General features: G+C 49.7%; 1 protein-coding gene across 5 annotated transcripts in view; it reads right to left on the reverse strand.

Annotated features, from left to right (window-relative positions):
• Positions 1 to 20,207, reverse strand: part of RAPGEF5 (Rap guanine nucleotide exchange factor 5) — a 250,077-nt gene that overhangs the window by 24,570 nt on the left and 205,300 nt on the right. For all 5 annotated transcript variants that reach the window (XM_089315364.1, XM_051852807.3, XM_089315365.1 and 2 more), the window contains 7 exons: positions 18,674 to 18,771; positions 15,457 to 15,487; positions 14,523 to 14,601; positions 11,303 to 11,452; positions 7,038 to 7,135; positions 3,189 to 3,311; positions 1,428 to 1,606 (listed from right to left, as the gene is read on the reverse strand). In XM_089315364.1, coding sequence (XP_089171490.1) covers positions 1,428 to 1,606; positions 3,189 to 3,311; positions 7,038 to 7,135; positions 11,303 to 11,452; positions 14,523 to 14,601; positions 15,457 to 15,487; positions 18,674 to 18,771 — 758 coding nt within the window. The remainder of the gene's footprint in view (positions 1 to 1,427; positions 1,607 to 3,188; positions 3,312 to 7,037; positions 7,136 to 11,302; positions 11,453 to 14,522; positions 14,602 to 15,456; positions 15,488 to 18,673; positions 18,772 to 20,207) is intronic.

Below are 20,207 nucleotides of genomic sequence, written 5' to 3' on the forward strand. Positions count from 1 at the left end.
GGTCCCTGCCACTCATGTGAGAGATCCAGAAGAAGCTCCTGGCTCCTGCCCTTAACCTGGGACAGCCCTGGTCATTGAGGCCATTTGGGGAATAAACTAGGGGATGCAAGATCTTTCTTTCTCTCTTCCCTTCTCTCTAACTCTGTCATTCAAACAAACAAAACAAACAAATAAATAGATAAATCAAACTTTGAAAAGCTTTGGAAGGCAAAGTGAGAAATACAATGGCAAGCCTGGGGATGGGGGAGGATGCTGCTCCCTGCAGGGGGGAGGGGGAGCTTTCTACCCAATGGTCTCAGGCTGCGGATCTGGTATTGGACAACTTCACTCCACCAACATTTACCGAATCGCTGCCACCTGCCGAGCGCTGAGGCAGGCTTCCAGGTGCAATGATTAATTTAGAAACGGACGCTGCCCTTCGCAAGCTCACACAGCCCTGGGATGCATTTCTGTATGCTTGATACATAGGAAACAGTGGCTTTTAAAGAGGGGAAGCGTGTGTGTGTGCGTGTGTGCATGTGTGTGCGTGTGTGCATGTGTGTGCGTGTGTGTGCAGAGGGCAGGTAGGGGCCCTGCCTCTGGAAGTCCAGGAGAGACTTGGACTGAGGTCATGAAAAATGATAGCAATGTGCTGGGGGGAAGTGGTCGGGTGTGACCGAGTCAGCACAGGTGTCCAAGCTTCGAGGGGGGTGTGCAGAGTGGCTGGGGTCTGGGGCACACCAGGAGGTGAGGACGGCGGTCAAGCAGGGCAAGGCAGGGCAAGGCAGGGCAAGGCAGGGCAAGGCAGGGCAAGGCTTGCAAAAGTCCCATCTGTTGGGCCTCAAAGAGCAATGTGCAGAATCCTGGAATGCACCCGATTTTCAGAGCCTGCCACTCCTCCCGCTCCAGGCTCCTCGCTTACTGTGGCTCACCCAGTCACGCTGTGGTTTGGCGGCAGGCTTGGAGGGCTGTGTACCACCTGCTTTCTTGCTCTAAGCACACAGCACACTGCCTCCGTGTGCTATGCTTACATCTTCCTGAAGACAGAGATACTTGGAATGCAAAGGCCTCAACATGCAAGGTCGGACCTTGTCAGCCATTTGGTCACTTTCACTCAATATTACCCTTTTGCAACCCAATGCTTCTTACCATCACAAGGGGCAAAAAAAGAAGGAAAGGGGAAAGGGGAAAGGGGAAAGGGGAAAGGGGAAAGGGGAAAGGGGAAAGGGGAAAGGGGAAAGGGGAAAGGAGAAAGGAGAAAGGAGAAAGGAGAAAGGAGAAAGGAGAAAGGAGAAAGGAGAAAGGAAAAAGGAAAAGGAAAAGGAAAAGGAAAAGGAAAAGGAAAAGGAAAGGAAAGGAAAGGAAAAGAAAAGAAAAGAAAAAAGAAAGAACCCACACTCTGTGGGAGGAGGCGGGGGGAGCAGCACTGTCCACCTGGTGAAACTTACTGTGCCGCGATCTTGATGAATTTCTTCACCAGCTGCACGCGCTTGCCCAGCTGGCTGCAGAGCAGGATCTCGGTGGCAACCCAGAGCTGCACCTCGTTGCACCTCTGCAGCAGGAGGCTGAGGTTCACGGTGTGCTCCCCGCTCCCCTGCCTGCTGAACGTGAAGTAGATCAGCTCTTGCTGGAAGGAAACAGATTCACGCCAGGGTTTACTGGAGGCACGGTCCGAGGCGCCTTGATGACACAGTTCCGTCCCTTTCCAAGAGCAACTCCCGGAAGCCACTCCCACACCATTAAATGCCTCAACAGGGACTATATAGCCAATCATAATGGCAAAAGTTCCAAAGGATGCTTCTCGTGTGTTACACATGGCTTGCTCGATAACGCTGACCTAAGATCCTTACACAACAGGGATTTTCCAGAATGCGAGAAAGACATCTCTTAGAGGAAAACCCAAACATTCTCCAGGTGAAGTCGCAGCTCACGTGGAGCCCCCACACTTCCCAGACTTGGTCTGTTGGGAAATCCAAGTGAGAATGAGCACAGGTGTGACCAGCAGGTGTTCAGGTGCTCATCAGCCCCAAGGAGCCCGCGGTTTTGGTGTGAATTGAGTCCACTTGGCAGGAAGGTGACAGCAAAGATCACTGGGCCCCACCTGGAGAAGTTCTGGTTCAGAGGCTCTGTGGAGGGGCTGAAGACGAGAGTGCAGGTTCCCGGGGTGACGCTGCTGATGCTGGCGTGGGCACCCCGGCTCTGAGAATCACCCATAGGCACGATTGTCAAACCAGAAGTGGGACAAACATGAGATGAGGGCAAGGTCCGGTAATTTACAAATGCGAGTAGCGATTTATGTAGATGGAGCATATAACCAAGGATTACATTGGATTTTAAATGAGTGTGCATTTTACAGACATAATCTGCAGGCTCCCACTGAACAAGCTGGGGACAGCGGTACTAATATTTTTCCAAAGACACAAATCGCCTAACCCGAGTGAATGCACTATGTGCTCAAATTCAGAGTGCAATGTTAATTTTCAAATGAGAAAACACGTGACACGTGAAGGATGCTAACACATGCTCCTAGGGCACTGAGGAGAACGGGCCATTCCAGAATGAGAAATTCCACCGCACGGCAAAACCAACGTGACCATACGGTTGCAGGGGGCTCTCACATTTTTCATCCCCTGATCCCTGCGAGACCTCCCATTGCCCAAATACACTCATTAGTTGTCATTAGCATTTTGTTCCTAATCTACTGCTTGATAAATGCAATCATGTGCCCTCAAGGGAGGAAAGAGATGAATATAAAAATCTGAAATATAGCCAAAATTGCAGCACAAGTCTAATTGTCTAGAATCTTCTGAAGTAAATGGGTGGATGGATCTGTACATGTATAACATGCATAACCCGTGTAAACTTCACAGAAAAATAAAAATGCCAATATCAAAGAGAAAACAGTTCCTCAACCCCGTTGGCAGCTTCAAATACATTTATCAATGTGTGTGTATTCATAAACAAGGATGCATACATTTTATACAAATCTTGCATATTTATACCACTTTATATAAACAGCAGTAAATAAAACTTGACCATAACATCTGCTTGTCCTAGGATTGGGTCAGTATTTGAATGTATTTTAAGTCTGGAAACAGCGTTCGGATCACGCTACCCTAGCTTATCACCATGCAAACGCACGTTCTCCAAAAAGAATCCATAGCTCAAGTAGCATTAGCAGGTGCATCCTCTTAGTACTCAGAACGTACCTCGTGAATGGAATTGAATAGACTCCAATCAAAATTCATTAACTCCAGGGCCAGATCCCAAGTGTTCATCCCCAAAATCCGCATCGACCTTTGCTGCGACTCCTCGTTTTCCGCGAAGGGGTTCTAAAGGCACAGACAGAAGCACAAGGGCGCTTGGTCATTCCCCAGCGGTTTGCACGGAACTCGGCTGGCCACACAGAGAGCACCAGAAGTCCAGAATTAGAACGGCAATCTTTTCTGAGCGCACTTAATATTTTCGCTGGTCTGTTCACCTTCAATAGGTTACAGCCAATTTAGGAAAGGATCTTGGCAAAGGCAGACAACCTCAGAGTGAGCCTGCCCCGCCCCCACGTGCTCACACCTCCCCCACCTCCACAGATCCGATCATAAAACACTGCCGGCAGACAGCACAATGAAAGCAAGAGCCCCCACATCACTTTGGCTGCTGGTAGGAAGGAACGCGCCAGCAGGGTTAGTATAAAAACAAACAAAAGAAATGTCAGGGTGCACTTCAACACAGACAGACACGGCTTTCACAGGACATCTGTTTAGCAGGCCTCAGCCCAGACACGCGTTTACAGACCGCAGCGAAACGCCCGTGGAGAGCGAGCGCATTTACATGAGACACCAGGCACGAGCTGTCTCACATGTGCACCCGTGGAGGAGGGCCCTTTTACGTCTCAACTGGTTTCCCCTGTGTAAACAGGAGCTAACTCTACAGAACTGCTAAGGGCATCTCGGAACACCTAGGGGGAAGACAGGATGACATGTCACCCCAACTTCATTAGTGTATTTCGAGTTAACTTTTTTAACAGATTCAACACAGCTTGTAGGTACAATTCTTTTTTTTTTTTTTTTTTTTGACAAGCAGAGTGGACAGTGAGAGAGAGAGAGAGAGAATGGTCTTCTTTTGCCGTTGGTTCACCCTCCATTGGCCTCTCCGGCTGGCACATTGCACGGATCCGAAGCCAGGAGCCAGGTGCTTCTCCTGGTCTCCCATGGGGGTGCAGAGCCCAAGCACTTGGGCCATCCTCCACTGCACTCACAGGCCACAGCAAAGAGCTGGACTGGAAGAGGGGCAACCGGGACAGAATCCGGCGCCCCGACCGGGACTAGAACCCGGGTGCCAGCGCCGCAGGTGGAGGATTAGCCTAGTGAGCCGCGGCCGCAGATACAATTCTAAGAATATCATAGTATTTCCTTCTTTCCTCCCTCCCGCTTCTTCCTTCCTCTCCTGTTTCCTTTTTGTTGTTTTAATTTGGCCAACACAACTTTAAATCTGCTGTCACTATTGGCTATTTAAAAGAAAAAATGTTGCTTTGCCATCTTTCCAAACTATTTGGTGTTTGCCAATTAAAATATAAATTCTCCCCTTTGAGGGGTTGGACTTGACTAGTTAATGACCTCAAAGCGAAACAAATGAGGACTTTGCAAAAACAAGGGACACGAGAAAGCAAGTATTTCAGATGTCAAATATTAATCTAGGGGTGGGTGCTGTGGTATAGTGGGCAAAGTTGCTACCTACAGTACCAGCATCCCATATGGGCACTGGTTCAAGTCCCAGCTGCTCCACTTCCAATCCAGCTCTCTGCTGTGGTCTGGGAAAGCAGTGGAAGATGGCCCAAGTCCTTGGGCCCCTGCACTGGCGTGGGAGATCCGGAAGAAGCTCCTGGCTCCTGGTTTTAGACTGGCACAGCTCTGGCCGTAGTGGCCAATTGGGGAGTGAACCAGCGGATGGAAGACCTCTCTCTACCTCGCCATCTCTGCGTAACTCTTTCAAATAAATAAATAAATCTTTAAAGAAATATTAATCTATAACTAAATTAGGAAAGATTTGTATTTGGTTTAGTTTTACATTTATAAAAAGGTTTCCTTAAAGCATACATGCGGGCACACATGTATGCACGCACACACGTATGCACACATGCACACACACCCACCACGGAGCTGCTTTCTCCACACATGTGGTTGTCCCCAGAGCAGCTCACGGTACACATGTCCTCCGTGCCTCAGTGTGATGCTCAGAAAACACCGACTCCATCAACAGCTCAGAAAATGCTGACTCGCTCATTGCACTCACAACCATGCAGGTGTGGTGTGGACAGGAGGGCACGGGCAACGGAGGGAAGGCGGGGCTTCTCCAGGACTGGCCTGGCCAGGCTGGGACGCACGGACTGCCCGGCAGACTTTCAAAGGGCGAGCTGCGAGTTGCGCAGTGCACCAACACCTGCTGCCCTCCGCAGGATGCAAGGCTGTTCTACTTGGTGGTCTGTTCCTCCGACTTTCCCTAGCCACGCCCTTGTCCTGGAACCCGGTCATCGAGACACTCTCCCTCTCCTGTCCCTTCACAGCTCTAATTCCTGTCTTCTAAGATGAATGGGTGTGCTCGTGCTAATGGGTCCTAGTGGTTCCAAGTGTGAGGCTTCCCTTTTCTTCTATTTGAACTGCAATCTTTTTTTTTTTTTTTTTTTTGGACAGGTAGAGTTATAGACAGTGAGAGAGAGAGACAGAGAGAAAGGTCTTCCATCTGTTGGTTCACTCCCTAGATGGCTGCCACGGCCGGCGCTGCGCCAATCCGAAGCCAGGAGCCAGGTGCTTCCTCCTGGTCTCCCACACGGGTGCAGGGGCCCAAGCACTTGGGCCATCCTCCACTGCACTCCCAGGCCACAGCAGAGAACTGGACTGGAAGAGGAGCAACTGGGACTAGAACCCGGTGCCCATATGGGATGCTGGTGCCACAGGTGGAGGATTAGCCAAGTGAGCAACGGCACGGCCCCAACTGCAATGTTTTGAAGATGAAATGAGCAAGCCCACAATTTCAGTGCAGACATGCAAGGAACGGGAAGAGGTCAGCTCCTTTTCTTCTAAATCATGCACGATGAGAGCATTCCACAGGGGCGTCGGAGCTAAACCCAGCTGGGTTTAACACCCTAGCACTCTCCCTGACTTGGCTGTACCCGGAGTCCATTATCCAGGCTCTTTGAACCGTTTGCAAATTATGTGGCACATTCGTATCCAGTACTATGGGTGAAAATTGATAGCGATGGGCAGTATGATGGGAGTTAGATATCCTGCAGGTTAACTTTACACGTAATATTTCTGTTAAAGCAGTTTTGGTTAACACAATTCACATGTTCAGGAGGACATCAAAGAGTTCATGGAAAATGGAGTGAAAAGATAAGTTTATTCGGCGCAGAGAAGTTTTGAGATCTGTGCATGGTTTTTACATGATGCGTACTTTCCATGAACTGGTGAAGGTGTCTTGTGCCAGCTGCAAAGACCCACCCGGTGACAACTGCATGAGGGGTGAGGAGGACCCTGAGTCCAGACGATAGGCTGGCTGCCTGGGAGAGCCCATTCTTTCTAGAAGGTTCCAAGGGAACGGTTCTGCCATTTGGGAAGCAACCACAGGCTGAGGTCTTTCGGAACAGCACAACAGAAAAATGCCCACCTAGGCAGAGTCTTAAATTTCTAACTGAAAACAAGATACAGCGTGGAATCTACATTTTGTCAAACTCCTGAGCTTCCGTGGAATCTGATGTCTCACGGTTATGACTCCAATGAACACAGGGGAAATCCCCCATTCCTCAAGGAAGTGGAACATTCCAAGTGCACCAGATGCAGTGAATCGTCCCTTTCCCTCCAACCCACCCAGGGTGCGTTTCTCAGCCTCATCCCCACAGACTCCCAGGAAAGAGGAAACGGAATAAAATGGAGAGATCACCGATCCCACAGCTGGTGTTTCAGAAGCTCAGGAAGTTTTCCCTTTGGAGGGATTTGGCATGGGAAACCTGTGTCGTGTCTGAGGGTAGTGCTGCGTGTTTCTAGTTCAAGGCCATGGTTCCTTACCAAAGTGTCAGCCAGGTCCTTCCGGTAGACATATAACCGCCCGGATGCCTCAACGGATTTGGAGATGGCCAAGTCATTCGGCTGAAGTTCATGCTTCTCTTTATTTCAAAAAAGAAAAAAAAAAGTCATGAGAAACATAAGAGTAGCAGTAGGCCTACACAGTGCATCTGAAGTGTGAAGTTCTTAAAAAAATAGTTAAAAGTAAGTATGACTTAAAGTGGATTGGAGCGGGTAAAGCCACCGCCTGCAGTGCCAGCATCCCATATGGGCACCAGTTTGAGTCCCAGCTGCTCCACTTCCGATCCAGCTCTCTGCTATGGCCTGGGAAAGCAGTGGAAGATGGCCCAAGTGGTTGGACCCCTGCACCCACGTGGGAGACCAGGAAGAAGCTACTGGCTTCTGGATTTGGATCAGCGCAGCTGCAGCTGTTGCGGCCATCTGGAGAGGAGTGAACCAGCAGATGGAAGACTCTTTCTCTCTCTCTCTGCCTCTCTGTAACTCTGCCTTTCAAATAAATAAATAAATAAACCTTTAAAACATGATCTGTCTATATCATGTTTCATTGGTTATATAACATCATTTAATCTTTCTACTACTGTTGAGGGTTTAATGGCTCCTACTTTCTTTGGGGCAGATGGCTTGTCATATGCAGAGCAGCAGCCAGGAGCTGGAAGATAATGGACTTGATTAAAGGGCAACCCCCACACACACTGTCAAAGTCAATACACTATGGCACAAATCTGTCTGCTTGTAGATGATTTTCTTATGACAGATTCCTAGTACTGGAAGTACTGGCTCAAAGTGAATTAACAGTTTGGAAGTTTTGGATACATGCTTCCAAATTTCTTTGCAATTCTTTTCAAGAAAACAAATCACACTATTTTCCTAAAAAGAGGTGTCTGGCATGGTTCTGACCTACACTGATGGTGGCTTTTGGCAGATTTGCTGTTTGGTTAAAACCCACATGGGATTCTCAGTTTCTTCTGGGTTTGCTGACTTCTAGTGAGGCAGAAAACCCTTTCACGTATTCTTCCGTCGCATCTCCCTGATTGCGAACTGTCCCTGCCCTCTGACCTTTTCTGTACTGCAAGGAGAGCCTTGTAATGACACAACAGCTTCCCTCCTGGAAAAGCATCCTCCTCCTAACTGCAAAACTGAAGCAATATCAAAGCCTCCTGCCACAGCCACGGGAGCCGCGTGGCCATCCAGTGACTGGACACCATTCTCTCTAGATGATCAGCTCCAATCCAAACTTAGTTTGGAATATTTCTGCTTGATACAGAGAATACAAATGACAGTCTAATAGATTCTTTATGGCCCAGCATCATAAAGATCGATAATACTATGACGCCAGGTCACGGGTGTCACAGCCCGGTTCTGAACCGCTTTCTCACTGGGCTAGAATTTCTCTCGGTGCTCTGTGTGCCTGTGTCTAAGTGACAAGGGGATTTAGGAGTCTCATTCACACTTTACAGAAAATAACCCGTGTCTTTATGATAAAAACCTTTCTATTTTCCAAGAAATATTTTTTCCTTTATTTTCAGGTTTCTCATATACGATGAAAGATGAAAATGTATGGTTTTAGCCTCTGAACAGCTGGGGAGGTTACCATGACTACTTCAAAACGTTGGAATTAAATATTGGAATTCAAAGACAAATGTTCTTTGGTACAATTTTTTTTACAAATCGGTGCATACAAGGGTCTTCAGAAAGTTCATGGGAGGGGTGGGCCCTGTGGCACAGCAGGTAAAAAGCCACCCGCACCTGCACCTCACACTGGAGTGCTGGTGCAAGCCCCAGCTGTTCCACTCCTACATTTTAAAAAATTTATTTATTTATTTGAAAGGCAGAGTTACAGAGAGAGACAGAGATCTTTCATTTGCTGGCTCACTCCCCAGATGGCTACAATGGCTGGGATTGGGACAAAGCCTGAAGCCAGCAGCTTTGTCCAGGTCTCCCATTTGGCACCCACATGGGACACTGGCGTCACACGTGGCGGATTTACCAGCTAAGCCACAACAGCGCCCTCTAGCTGCTCTGCTTCTGATCCAGCGCCCTGCGAATGTGCCTGGGCAGCAATGGACAATGACTCAAGTAACCACCCTCTTGTGAGACCCAGAGGGAGTTCCTGGCTCCTGGTTTTTGGCACAGCCCAGCCCTGGCTTTCGTGGCCATTTAGAGAGTGACCCACTGGATGGAAAATATAGCCCCCTACCATTGCTATGCCTTTCAAATAAATAAATAAATCATAAAAGAAAAAAAAAGTCTACTAAAGATATAAGGATGATAGTACTGCTTCTTTCAGAAAAATCCACAGAACTTCCAACATCTTTAAACTTTTGTAGACAAAAAGAAAATACAGATCTCATGATAATTTCACTCTAGAGGAGCATGAAACATTATTTATAAAAAACTATGTAAGTGGGGCAGGTGTTTTTGGTGTAGTAGCTGAGCTGCTGGTTGCGGCGCCTCCATCCCTTAGCAGACTGCCTGGGCTAGAGACTGGCTCTGTTCTTGATTCCAGTGTCCTGCTAATGAGCACCTGGGAGGCAGCAGGGGGTGGCTCAAGTGATTGGGTCCTAGTTGCTCACCCAGGGGGGGCATCTGGATTGAATGCCTGGCTCCTGGCCTCAACCTGACCCAATCCTGGTTATTCTGGGCATCTGGTGAGTGAACCACTGAATGGCAGATTTGCTTGTATGTTTCCCAAATCAATCAATCAATCAATCAATCATTTAAAAAACATTAAGTAACGGGAGCAAGAAATGCATTAAGCTCTGGCCCGTCCCACCTGCCCTGCTTCTTTACCACGTTATTGTTTCAGAGATAATCAAATGCAGGCACAAAGGTTCTTAACAGACAGAATAACTAATGGGTGGAAAGCTATGGCACGTTTCCAAATCTGTGGGGTAATTCAGCAGATAAGCTGATATTTCTAGCGATGATTAGCAATGGGTCTATACACGCTAGCTCGCCCTGATGAATCTAATTTAATAGAGTATGAAAATGGCATTTCACAGCCATCAAATAGATAACTGGGTAGTGAAAGAGCCACTTATTAATTGGCAGACTCTCACGTGGCCCCCGGCTGACGAGCCAGCTCCCGGAGACGATCTCAGTGGTACTGTTAGGTTCCTAGGGCCCGTCCCTCTCCCAACACCTGTCTAGCTGGGCACCCAAAGATTACTTTCTGTAGCGGTAGCAACTTGACATCAAATACTAGTTTTGAGGAAGCTTTAATACTATTTAAAAGGCCAATAGTTTAATAATATCTTTGGTCCCTGAAAATCACATATAATAAACATTTATCATCTCCACCCAAAATCTATTATCAAAAATGCAACCACTTGCTGATTAAAATTCACGGGGTCCACACGCGTCTCGGATGCCTGCTCCAAGACGATGCACCGTTAGATTCCTGGGGAGGCAGAAGAGGCCCGGCAGAAGCGGGGCTCTGTCTGCACGTGGAACTCGCTGGCTTGGAGACCGCAGGAGCCACACGGGACTTCAACACCAGGTATAGCCTGCCGTAAACAAAGGGCCCACGCAAAGGCCGCTCTGTCCCCTCCCCGCGGCCCCATCGCTGGCGGAGCAGCCCAGTGACTGCAGCTAAGCCACGGTCTTGGTGCTTTGCTTGGGGTTCATGAGATAGGAAATAAAGACTGCAAGTCACAAAGGGAGGCGGGTGCCACTGAGAAGTGACAGGCCCCAGTGAAAACCGAGAGGTCTGTTTGGGCCCCACGGATCGATGGTGTCAGCTTGTAATCTGTGTGATCCTATTCAAAACAGACAATAACCCATTCTCTGAGGATCAAGAAAGCCTCACAGGGGGAGACAGGCCTCACTCCCCATGTCCACCTGCAGGAACGCTGTCCTGTGGGCACGTGGCTTACTGCACAGTTTTGCTATCTTCCAACACGGAGTCTTCAGGTATTAAATTGTCACCTGGCAGTAAGACTCCTTTTTATTTTATTTTTTTTCCCTATAGTAATTCCCCCCTTTAGCAATTCCCATAGTTAATTTAAGTATACAAATAGAAGGCTTATCTAGAGTCCAAAATACAAAAAGCCTTATAATGCATTTCAAAAACACTGGGCATGCCTCCCGAGTCAGCTGTTGGGAGGAAAATTCAGCATCCAGCAGCACCCAGCCGTTGCCATGGAAACACCTCTGCTAGGCGGCACCTCACTGTTGCCATGGTTATCCAGCTGTGGGCCCGGAAGGGACAGTGGGAGAGGAATAATCAGAGATGGGAAACAACTCACCCCCGGAGAACGCAATGGCCACCAGGGCCAGCTCCTCTTCTGCGTGATGGATCTTCTCTGCGACCACTTTCAGGATCTCCTGGGCTGTGCTGGAAACTTTGGCCCTCACGCTGACGTAGGAGTGCTCCGTTATGTACACGTGGCAAAAGACTGCAGGAGGGAAGAACTGTGTGTGAGCAGAGAGCCTTGGTGGCCAGCCACAGGCTGTTCCATCCAAGGTACCCACCGTGCTACTCTCTTTCATTTTCTGTAAGATTTATTTATTTATTTGAAAGGCAGAGGTACAGAGAGGGAACAAGAGACAGAGTGGGAGGGGGGGAGGAGAGACAGAGAGCGGGAGAATCTTCCATTGGCTGGTTCACTCCCCAAATGGCAGCAACAGCCAGGGCTGGACCAGAGTTAAAGCCAAGAGCCTCAAACTCCATCTGGGTCTCCCATGTGGACAGCAGGGACACAAGCACTTGGGCCATTTCTGCTGCTTTTCCAGGTACGTCAACAGGGAGCTGGATCAGAAGTGGATCAAACTGGTGCTCATATGGGATGCTGGTGTCGCAGGCAGTGGCTTAACCCGCTGTACACGACACTGGCCCCTTTGTTCAGTTTTATGAAGCCCTTCGGAGTGAGACTGACCAACTGACATATGTACGTGAAGCCATGGGGTGATAAGCCTGTCAGTGTGTGCTGTACAAGCAAAACGTGGCCGTCGGCCAGCCAGTGAACAAGTACGCGTGGACTCAGGTTTCCCAGCTGTCAGGGGAGTCCAGGGCAGCTCCAGCCTGTGCACGTGGCAGGCACCTGCTCACCCCATCTGGGGCACCTGGGCGCCAACGACCGTACTGTACAACCCCTGCTGTGAGAGGCGCTGCCCGCTCTCACAGCAGCCCGTCAGCATGTTAACTCATGAATTGTGATCTTACACTCCCTTCCAGAACAGGCCCCATCGCCCAAGCTGAGCCCTGCCTGGGCTGTGAGAATCCCGGGAAGCTTATCGGAGGCTCGGTCGTCAGCTTGCCCCTGGCATGAGCTGGCGCATAAGTTTCGCCTCCCTCGCCTTTTTAATTTCCTTCTTATTGTCCGTGGCGCCAATCATTATTCCCAGGACGTTCTCGCTATCAGGGAGAAAGGATCCTGGGGGAAATTTTACCATTTGAACAGCAGAAACTGTTCAACAGCAATGGAAACCAATGACAGCTCCTCTGAAGCCATTAAAAAAAGGCTCCTTCTGAACAGACAGGGGGAGAATACCATCTTAGATATTTTGCTCTTCTGTAACACCTAATCAAAGACAGCCAGAGCATAGCTTCCAGAAAAACCTTCCAGGCGATTTTAAAATGGCACCACAGAACTCAGCGCAGGGCTGTTTTCGCAGAAATGCAAACTAAGCGAAAGTCTGCCTGTGAATTTTGGACAGAGCCCCAAAGTAAACACACGGCCGGGAAGCACTGGACGGATCTCATGTGCCGCGGGTGGTGCGGGAGCTGAGACAATGACATTTACCGAGCAGTCAACTTGATGGGCGTGAGAAAACAAAGGCTTCCTGCTTCCACAGAGAAGCCGGCTTCCTGAGCAAGGCAGGAGATCTGGGCCCAAAGTACTGACTGTAAGGCAGACAGACAGGTGGCTTAAGAAGCCAGCGAACAAGGTCAGGGGTGTCGGAACGCTGAGGCTCCTTGAAACTCAGCGGGGATGGCACATCAAACTGTCAGACAACACAAGCAAGGAGCGTCACTGATGACTGCATCAGGAGGTCAGATCATTTTGCCTGCTCTTCGACTTGGGCTAAATGACGCTTAGCTGGCTACAATCTCTCTCTCAGAGACACTGCACACAAACACCACAGGGCAGAAGAAGCACTCCTGGGACACTGGGTGTTTTAAATGTTCAAGAAATTAAGGGGTCAGCACTGTGGCATAGCAGGTAAAACCACATACTACAGTGCCAGCATCTCATATGGGTGCTGGTTTTGGGTCCCGCTGTTCCACTTCCAATCCAGCTCTCTGGTATGGCCTGGGAAAGCAGCAGAAGATGGCCCAAGTTCCTGGGCCCCTGCACCTGCTTGGGAGACCTGGAAGAGGCACCTGGTTCCTGGCTTCGGATCGGCTCAGTTCCGGCCATTGCAGCCAAGCGGAGTGTGAACCAACGGATGGAAGATCTCTATCTCTCTGTCTCTCCTCTCTGTGTAACTCTTTCAAATAAATAAAAATAAATCTTTAAAAAAATAAAAATAAGAAATTGAAAGAGGCTGACACTGTGGCATTGTGGGTTAAGCTGCTGCCTGCAGCACTGGCATCCCAGATGGGCACCGGTTCTAGTCCCAGCGGCTCCACCTGGAATACAGCTCTCTGCTAATGCATCTGGAAAAGCAGTGGAAGATGGCCTACGTGCTTGGGCCTCTGCACCCACATGGAGCTCCTGGCTTGGGCCTGGCTCAGCCTCAGATACTGAAGACATTTAGGGACTGAACCACCAGATGGAAGATTCATCGATCATGTGCTCATGCTCTCTTGCGCTGTCTCTCCCCTCCCCCCCCAACCTTTAACTCCTCCTTTCAAATAAAGGAAGAAATATTTTCTTTAAAAATTAAGGGAGTCTCAAGGTCACCAGAGTGTGAACATTTTAATTCACTGTCTCCTGGCTCTGCACTCCTGCCACTCTTCCTTTCCCCTTATAGAACAGGACAGAGAAAGGCTCACTGGCATCCTCAGGGCGCTCAAGAGGAGTTTCCTCTAGCAGTGAGTGGACAGCGCCTTCCAGGGGGTGTCAGGTCCCGCCCTCTGCCCCTGTAGCACTACTGCGCGCCTACTGCAGTGCGGTACCACCCGGCACAGCCTTGCTTTGCAGGCACTTTGAGCACACAGCCTGCCTCATTATTCTCTCCAAGACCTTTCTTCTGTAAATCTCGGGGCCAAACCCAGCCCCGACCCCTGTCCTGTGGCCTTGGTGGCCTTCTCAGGTGGTTATGGGAAAAAGGCAAAGGCTGTTCTCGGTACATTTTGCACCTCTACCCGACAACACAGAGGCTTCTTGCCTGGTTCCCTGTCCTTACGTCCCAAGTTCACAACGCCCTTGGCCCTCGGGACGGGATGATGTGGTCCATGGAAACTGATGCTCAGAGGCAGAGAGAAGAGCAGCTCCTGGCCGTGAACATGGGCCGGAGGAAGCCGGTGACGAGCTGCAACCCCGGGCGGCCTCAACCCCCCCAAGCTGGAGCCCGACTCACTTTCTTCCGTTTCAATCACAGCGCCTCTGTGCTGCAGCCAGTTCTCCTTGAGACTGAATTGGTGGAAAAGGACTTTATTCTGCAAAAAAGGGAGAAAGAGAACAATGAAGGACTGGGGCCTGCCCTTTGGAAATCCACAGCTGCTGACAACATGTTCCCAAGGAGCTGGCCAATTTTTTTTTTTTTTTTTGAAAAACTTGAAATCCACCCATCCAATCTTAGAGAAACAAATTGGGAGTTGTCTCCATGAATACGTGGGGGGGGGGGGGGAGGAGGGGAATGGAGATTCTGAGCAACTTAATGGCGATGGCCAAAACCAGTGCCAGCCACGCCCCTGTTGTTACTCTCTGCCACGTGGTGATGAGTACCCCCACAATCTCCCACAACTGGAGCCTACAAACATCCCTCGATCCTTCTGAGAAAGCCATGCCCCTGCTGTGGTCCAGCGACTCTCTGCAGGGAAACAGGAAACAGCCTTGGTGCACTGAGATGTTCCTGCCCCCTCCCCGGCTGCATCAGCTTCTACAAAACCCGTGCCCACAGCGCGCGCAAAGGGGAACACGCCAACCCTCGCTCACCTCTCCCTCTGTGGTGCTCAGTGCAAACCTCTTCCTTAACAGACTCCCCCCACCCCCACCTTGGGCCAAAACTGTTGCCTGGATTTTGGGGAAGGGAGGCAGAGACATGTCGAAAGTCAAATGCCTGCCACTGGGGACAGCAGAGGAGCCTTTGAGACTCCAAAAACGCACCACGAAAGACGGAGAACCCAATCCGATTCAGGGCACGTGGCTGAACTCCGATGTGCATGGGCACAGGGACACGAAAGTGGAGCTGCACGTGCTGCCTGCTGCAGCCCCGGCAGCCCCCGCCCCCGCGTGCCCGAGGCAGGAAGAAGGGCCAGATCGCCTGATTTCCGTGGAAGCACCTGTCTTACCTTCCTTTGTGGTGAATATTCATCCACAGTGCTGAAAGGAGAAAGACAACAAGTCAGCCTGCATCCCAAACCCAGAAGAACGCCAGTTATTGTCGTGGAAGACCAAGTTTTATGCACTGGGGTGGAGGAGTTTGCTCCTTAAAAAAGATATAAGGGGGGACCAGCACTGTGGCATAGCAGGTAAAGCCACTGCCTGCAGTGCTGGCATCCCATATGGGTGCTGGTTCAAGTCCCAGCTGCTCCACTTCCGATCCAGCTCTCTGCCATGGCCTGGGAAAGCAGTGGAAGATGACCCAAGTCCTTGGGCCCCTGCACCCGTGTGGGAAACCCGAAAGAAGCTCCTGGCTTCGGATCGGCATAGCTCTGGCTATTGCAGCCAACTGGGGAGTGAACCAGTGGGTGGAAGACCTCTCTCTCTCTCTCTGCCTCTCCTTCTTTCTCTGTGTAACTCTGACTTCCAAGTAAAAATAAAATAAAGTATATATATATATATATACATACATACATACATACATACTGGTTCTGTGGCATAGTGGGTAAAGCTGCCACATGCAGTGCTGATGTTCTGTTTAGGCACTGGTTTGAGTCCCGGCTGCTTCACTTCTGATACAGCTCTCTGCTGTGGCCTGGGAAAGCAGAGGAAGATGGCCCAAGTGCTTGGGCCCCTGCACCTGTGTAGGAGACCTGGAAGAAGCTCCAGGCTTCATATAAGCTCCAGTTGTTGTGGCTATTTGGGAAGTAATCCAGCGGTTGGGAGGGAGAGGGAAAGAGGGAGGGAAGAGGGAAGGGAAGAGGGAAGGGAAGAGGGAAAGAAAGAGGGAAAGAAAGAGGGAAAGAGGGAAAGAGGGAGAGGGAGGTCTTTCATCTGCTGGTTCACTCCCCAAATGGCCACAATGGCTAGAGCTGCGCTGATCCAAAGCCAAGAGCCAGGAGCTTCCTCTGGGTCTCCCACACAGGTGCAGGGGCCCAAGCACTTGGGCCATCTTTCACTGCTTTTCCAGGCCACAGCAGAGAGCTGGATAGGAAGTGGAACAGCCAGGACTTAAATTGGCACCCATATGGGATGCCAGCACTGCAGGCGGCGGCTTTACCTGCTGTTCCACAGCAGCGGCCCCAAGAACCCTATCTTAATATCCTTTTTCTTATTTGAAGCTATCATTTCCCCTTCTTAGGTAAGTTTTTAAATGGCATGCAGTAAATCTCATTAAAGTATTTGAATCTATTAAGCCAGGAATTAACATTCTCCACTGAAACAGGTCTGCCCTACAGCACAGAGCAAATTCCATGTGGGAGAGGATTATTTTGATGCAAAGTTCTCATTTTCTTCTCTTTTGCTTCATTTATTGGTGCACATTGTCACATTTGTCTTAGGCTATGGAAACTTAATACAATGCATACTGATAAAAAGACCAACAATCATTTCCAACGCACGGTTTTAACATGCAAGTCCATCTGACTGTCCTGCCTTTTTTTTTTTTTTTTTTTTTTAATTTGAAAGGCATAGTGATAGAGAGGAAGAGGGAGAAGGAGAGAGATGGGAAGAGAAAGAGCTTCCACCCACTCAATCCCCAAATACTTGGAACCGTTGGGCCTGACCTAGCCAAAGCCAGGATCCAGGAACTACGTCCTGGTCTACCAGGTAGGAATCAGGGACCCACGTAGTTGAGCCATCACCTGCTGCTTCCCAGGCACAAGCAGCTGGGACTCAAATCAGTGCTTCTGTATGGAGCAGCGAGTGTTCCAAGTGGCAGTTTAGCCCACCGCACCACAACATACACCCTGCAACTGATGTCTGAATTTCTCAATGTGCACAAGCTTACATATTTTGCAATGGCGTTTTCTTTTCCTAAAATCAAGTTAGGGGTTCAATCTTTTTGTTTTGTTTTGTTTTGTTTTGTTTTTTTGACAGGCAGAGTGGACAGTGAGAGAGAGAGACAGAGAGAAAGGTCTTCCTTTTGCCATTGGTTCACCCTCCAATGGCCGCCGCGGCCAGCGTGCTGTGGCCGGCGCACCATGCCTATCCGAAGCCAGGAGCCAGGTGCTTCTCCTGGTCTCCCATGGGGTGCAGGGCCCAAGCACTTGGGCCATCCTCCACTGCACTCCCTGGCCACAGCAGAGAGCTGGCCTGGAAGAGGGGCAACCGGGACAGAATCCGGCGCCCTGACCGGGACTAGAACCTGGTGTGCCAGCGCCGCAAGGCGGAGGATTAGCCTATTGAGTCGCGGCGCTGGCCTAGGGGTTCAAATCTTATCAGTAATCTGAAAGGCCTAAATCAACATTTTCTATGAGAGGTGCACTTATACACACACATACACACACACACACAGAGATCTTCCATGTGCTGCTTTACCCCCTAAGTGGCTGCAAGAGCCAGGGCTGGGCCAGGCCAAAGACAGAAGCCTGGAACAGGGTCTCCCACGTGGGTGCAGGGGCCCAAGCACCTGGGCATCTTCTGCTGCTTTCCCAGGTACATTAGCAGGGTGCTGGATTGGAAGTACGGCAGCAGCTGGGACTCAAATAGCACGCATATGCGATGTGGGTAGCACTGGCAGTGGCTTAACCCACTGCACCACAACACCAGCCTGGAATACTTTCCCTTTACGTGAACTCTGCAGCTATACCCGAAGACTGGATAACAACTTGCTTTCATTTATCAAAGTTAATAAGGAGAGGCAGTGGTGACTCTAGTAAAGCCAGGTGCTGTCAGCCCAAGAGATGAACGCGAGATACCTACGAGACACGTGGGCCCTCCAAGAGTCCCGGAGTAAGCGGCTTTCTTTCATCTTTCTAATTGATAAAGAAACTTCAGGCAACCAGAACCCTGAGCTTCTCAAAGGTCTCCTGACTCTCTGGGCCCTATTTAGAAAGTCTCTTCCAGTCCATGGAAAACCAGGTACAAGTCCCCAGATTCCAAGCCAGACAGGCAGAGTTTTAAAGTAAATAATAATTTCTTGAATAATCTTTTCACGCACCCAGGAGGGTGTTTTTGACCACATCAAGCAGAATCTTAGAAAACTAGCCAGCTCATACAAACATAACATACATGACGTGCTCATACAAACATAACATACATCATGCTCCTAGGAAGGCTAAAGAACCGAGAGGAAACCAAGACCCAAGATGCTGAAAAGCAGCGGGAAGGATGAGATACCCCAAACCCTACCGCACTCGCTGCTGCATTTTCCACTCACCACAGTCAGGAAACGCAAGCACTTACTGGCGCCGGTGCATTCCCAGGATCTTCTGGAATTCTTTCAGTTCTTTTTCAAGTACTGGGTATTCATAGACGTCATCCAGGACATTCCTGTATATGGTCTGTGGGGGAGGGGGAGAAGACAAGTGGCAGCTGAAATGGTTTAATGTCCATGTCGTGCGGATGAACACTTGCCAGTGGCCGTCTTGCCCAGTGAGCCCCGTGGACCCTGGGACAGCACAGTGCTTTCATCAGGTACCAGTGACATCTCCTAACCTTACATCGCTCAACTCCCATGGCTCACTGGCTGATTTTAGGGGCTGCAGTAGACAACGCTGGGAATTACAGAGTCCCTGGCTTGGCTACTCAAGATTTCTAAGCCTACCTCATAACCTCATATTCAAAAGAAGGTACGACCATACAACCGTTTGGGAGGCAAAGTATCAGCTGAATTAAGTCATTTTGAGACAACCTATAAATCGAGCTTCTGAAAGGCTCCCTGACTCACTGGGACACTTTATAAGGTTTCCTCTCCTGTTCTGCAGAAGCAGTTCTGAGTTCCACAATTCTAAGCCAAACACGCAGCCTTTTCAAAGCAAATAAGAAGTTACTGAAAGTTCAGTTAGATATGAAGTTTGGGGGCCACACGAACCTTGAAGCTCATGAAAGTTAAACATTTTCTAATACATCCTGAAATTTAATAAACTTGAACGCTATATAAAATGCTAATTTCTGTCCTTTGACATGGAGAACATTTTATTTTTTAAAAAAAAGTCTATTTATTTGCAGGGGGAACCTTTGTTCTGCTGAGGGCTACTTGGATATTTATAACATCATTTGTGGGCCATATAAAATCATCAACTTAAAAATGAGCCTGTGTGTGGGGAGCAACTCGGACTAGACTAAGTTACTGGAATTAGGACTTATTCTATGCATCTGCTCTCCCACAATATGGCGCTGAAAGGGAGTAAACAACTTCTATACAGCTGCCTCTCGCCAATTTGATGAACTGCAGGAGCTGATCCTGCTCCTGATTGGAGGAGAGCAGCGTGCTCGGCGTGTGGGTAGCAGAGTTGGGATTGGTGGAAGAGGACTATAAAGGAGGAGAGAGACAACATGCACCGGGAACATCTAAAGGGAACATCCGGATAACATCTGAGCAGCCCCTGAGAGCCGGCCGGTGGTGTGCCGCTCCCCTGCGGAAGTGGGGAAAGTGGCAGGGGGAGCCGCCCCTCCACGGAGGTGGAGGGGTCAGCAGCCAACCCTGGAAGAACCAGCAGCAAACCCGGGGAGGGCTGAGCGGGTGAGGGAGCAGCGCAGGGTCCTGTGTCGTTCCTCCACGAATGGGGGAGTGACACCTGTGGGCCAGCGTTGTGACGCAGCAGGTTAAAGCCCTGGCCTGCAGTGCTGGCTTCCCATATGGGCGCTGGTTCAAGTTCCAGCTGCTCCACTTCCGATCCAGCTCTCTGCTACGGCCTGGGAAACCAGTACAAGATGGCCCAAGTCCTTGGGCCCCTGCACCCACATAGGAGACGCGGGAGAGGCTCCTGGCTCCAGA

The sequence above is a fragment of the Oryctolagus cuniculus genome, chromosome 16 (genome assembly GCF_051225735.1).
Source record: "Oryctolagus cuniculus isolate XC-2025 breed Fujian yellow rabbit chromosome 16, ASM5122573v1, whole genome shotgun sequence".
NCBI lineage: Eukaryota > Metazoa > Chordata > Mammalia > Lagomorpha > Leporidae > Oryctolagus > Oryctolagus cuniculus.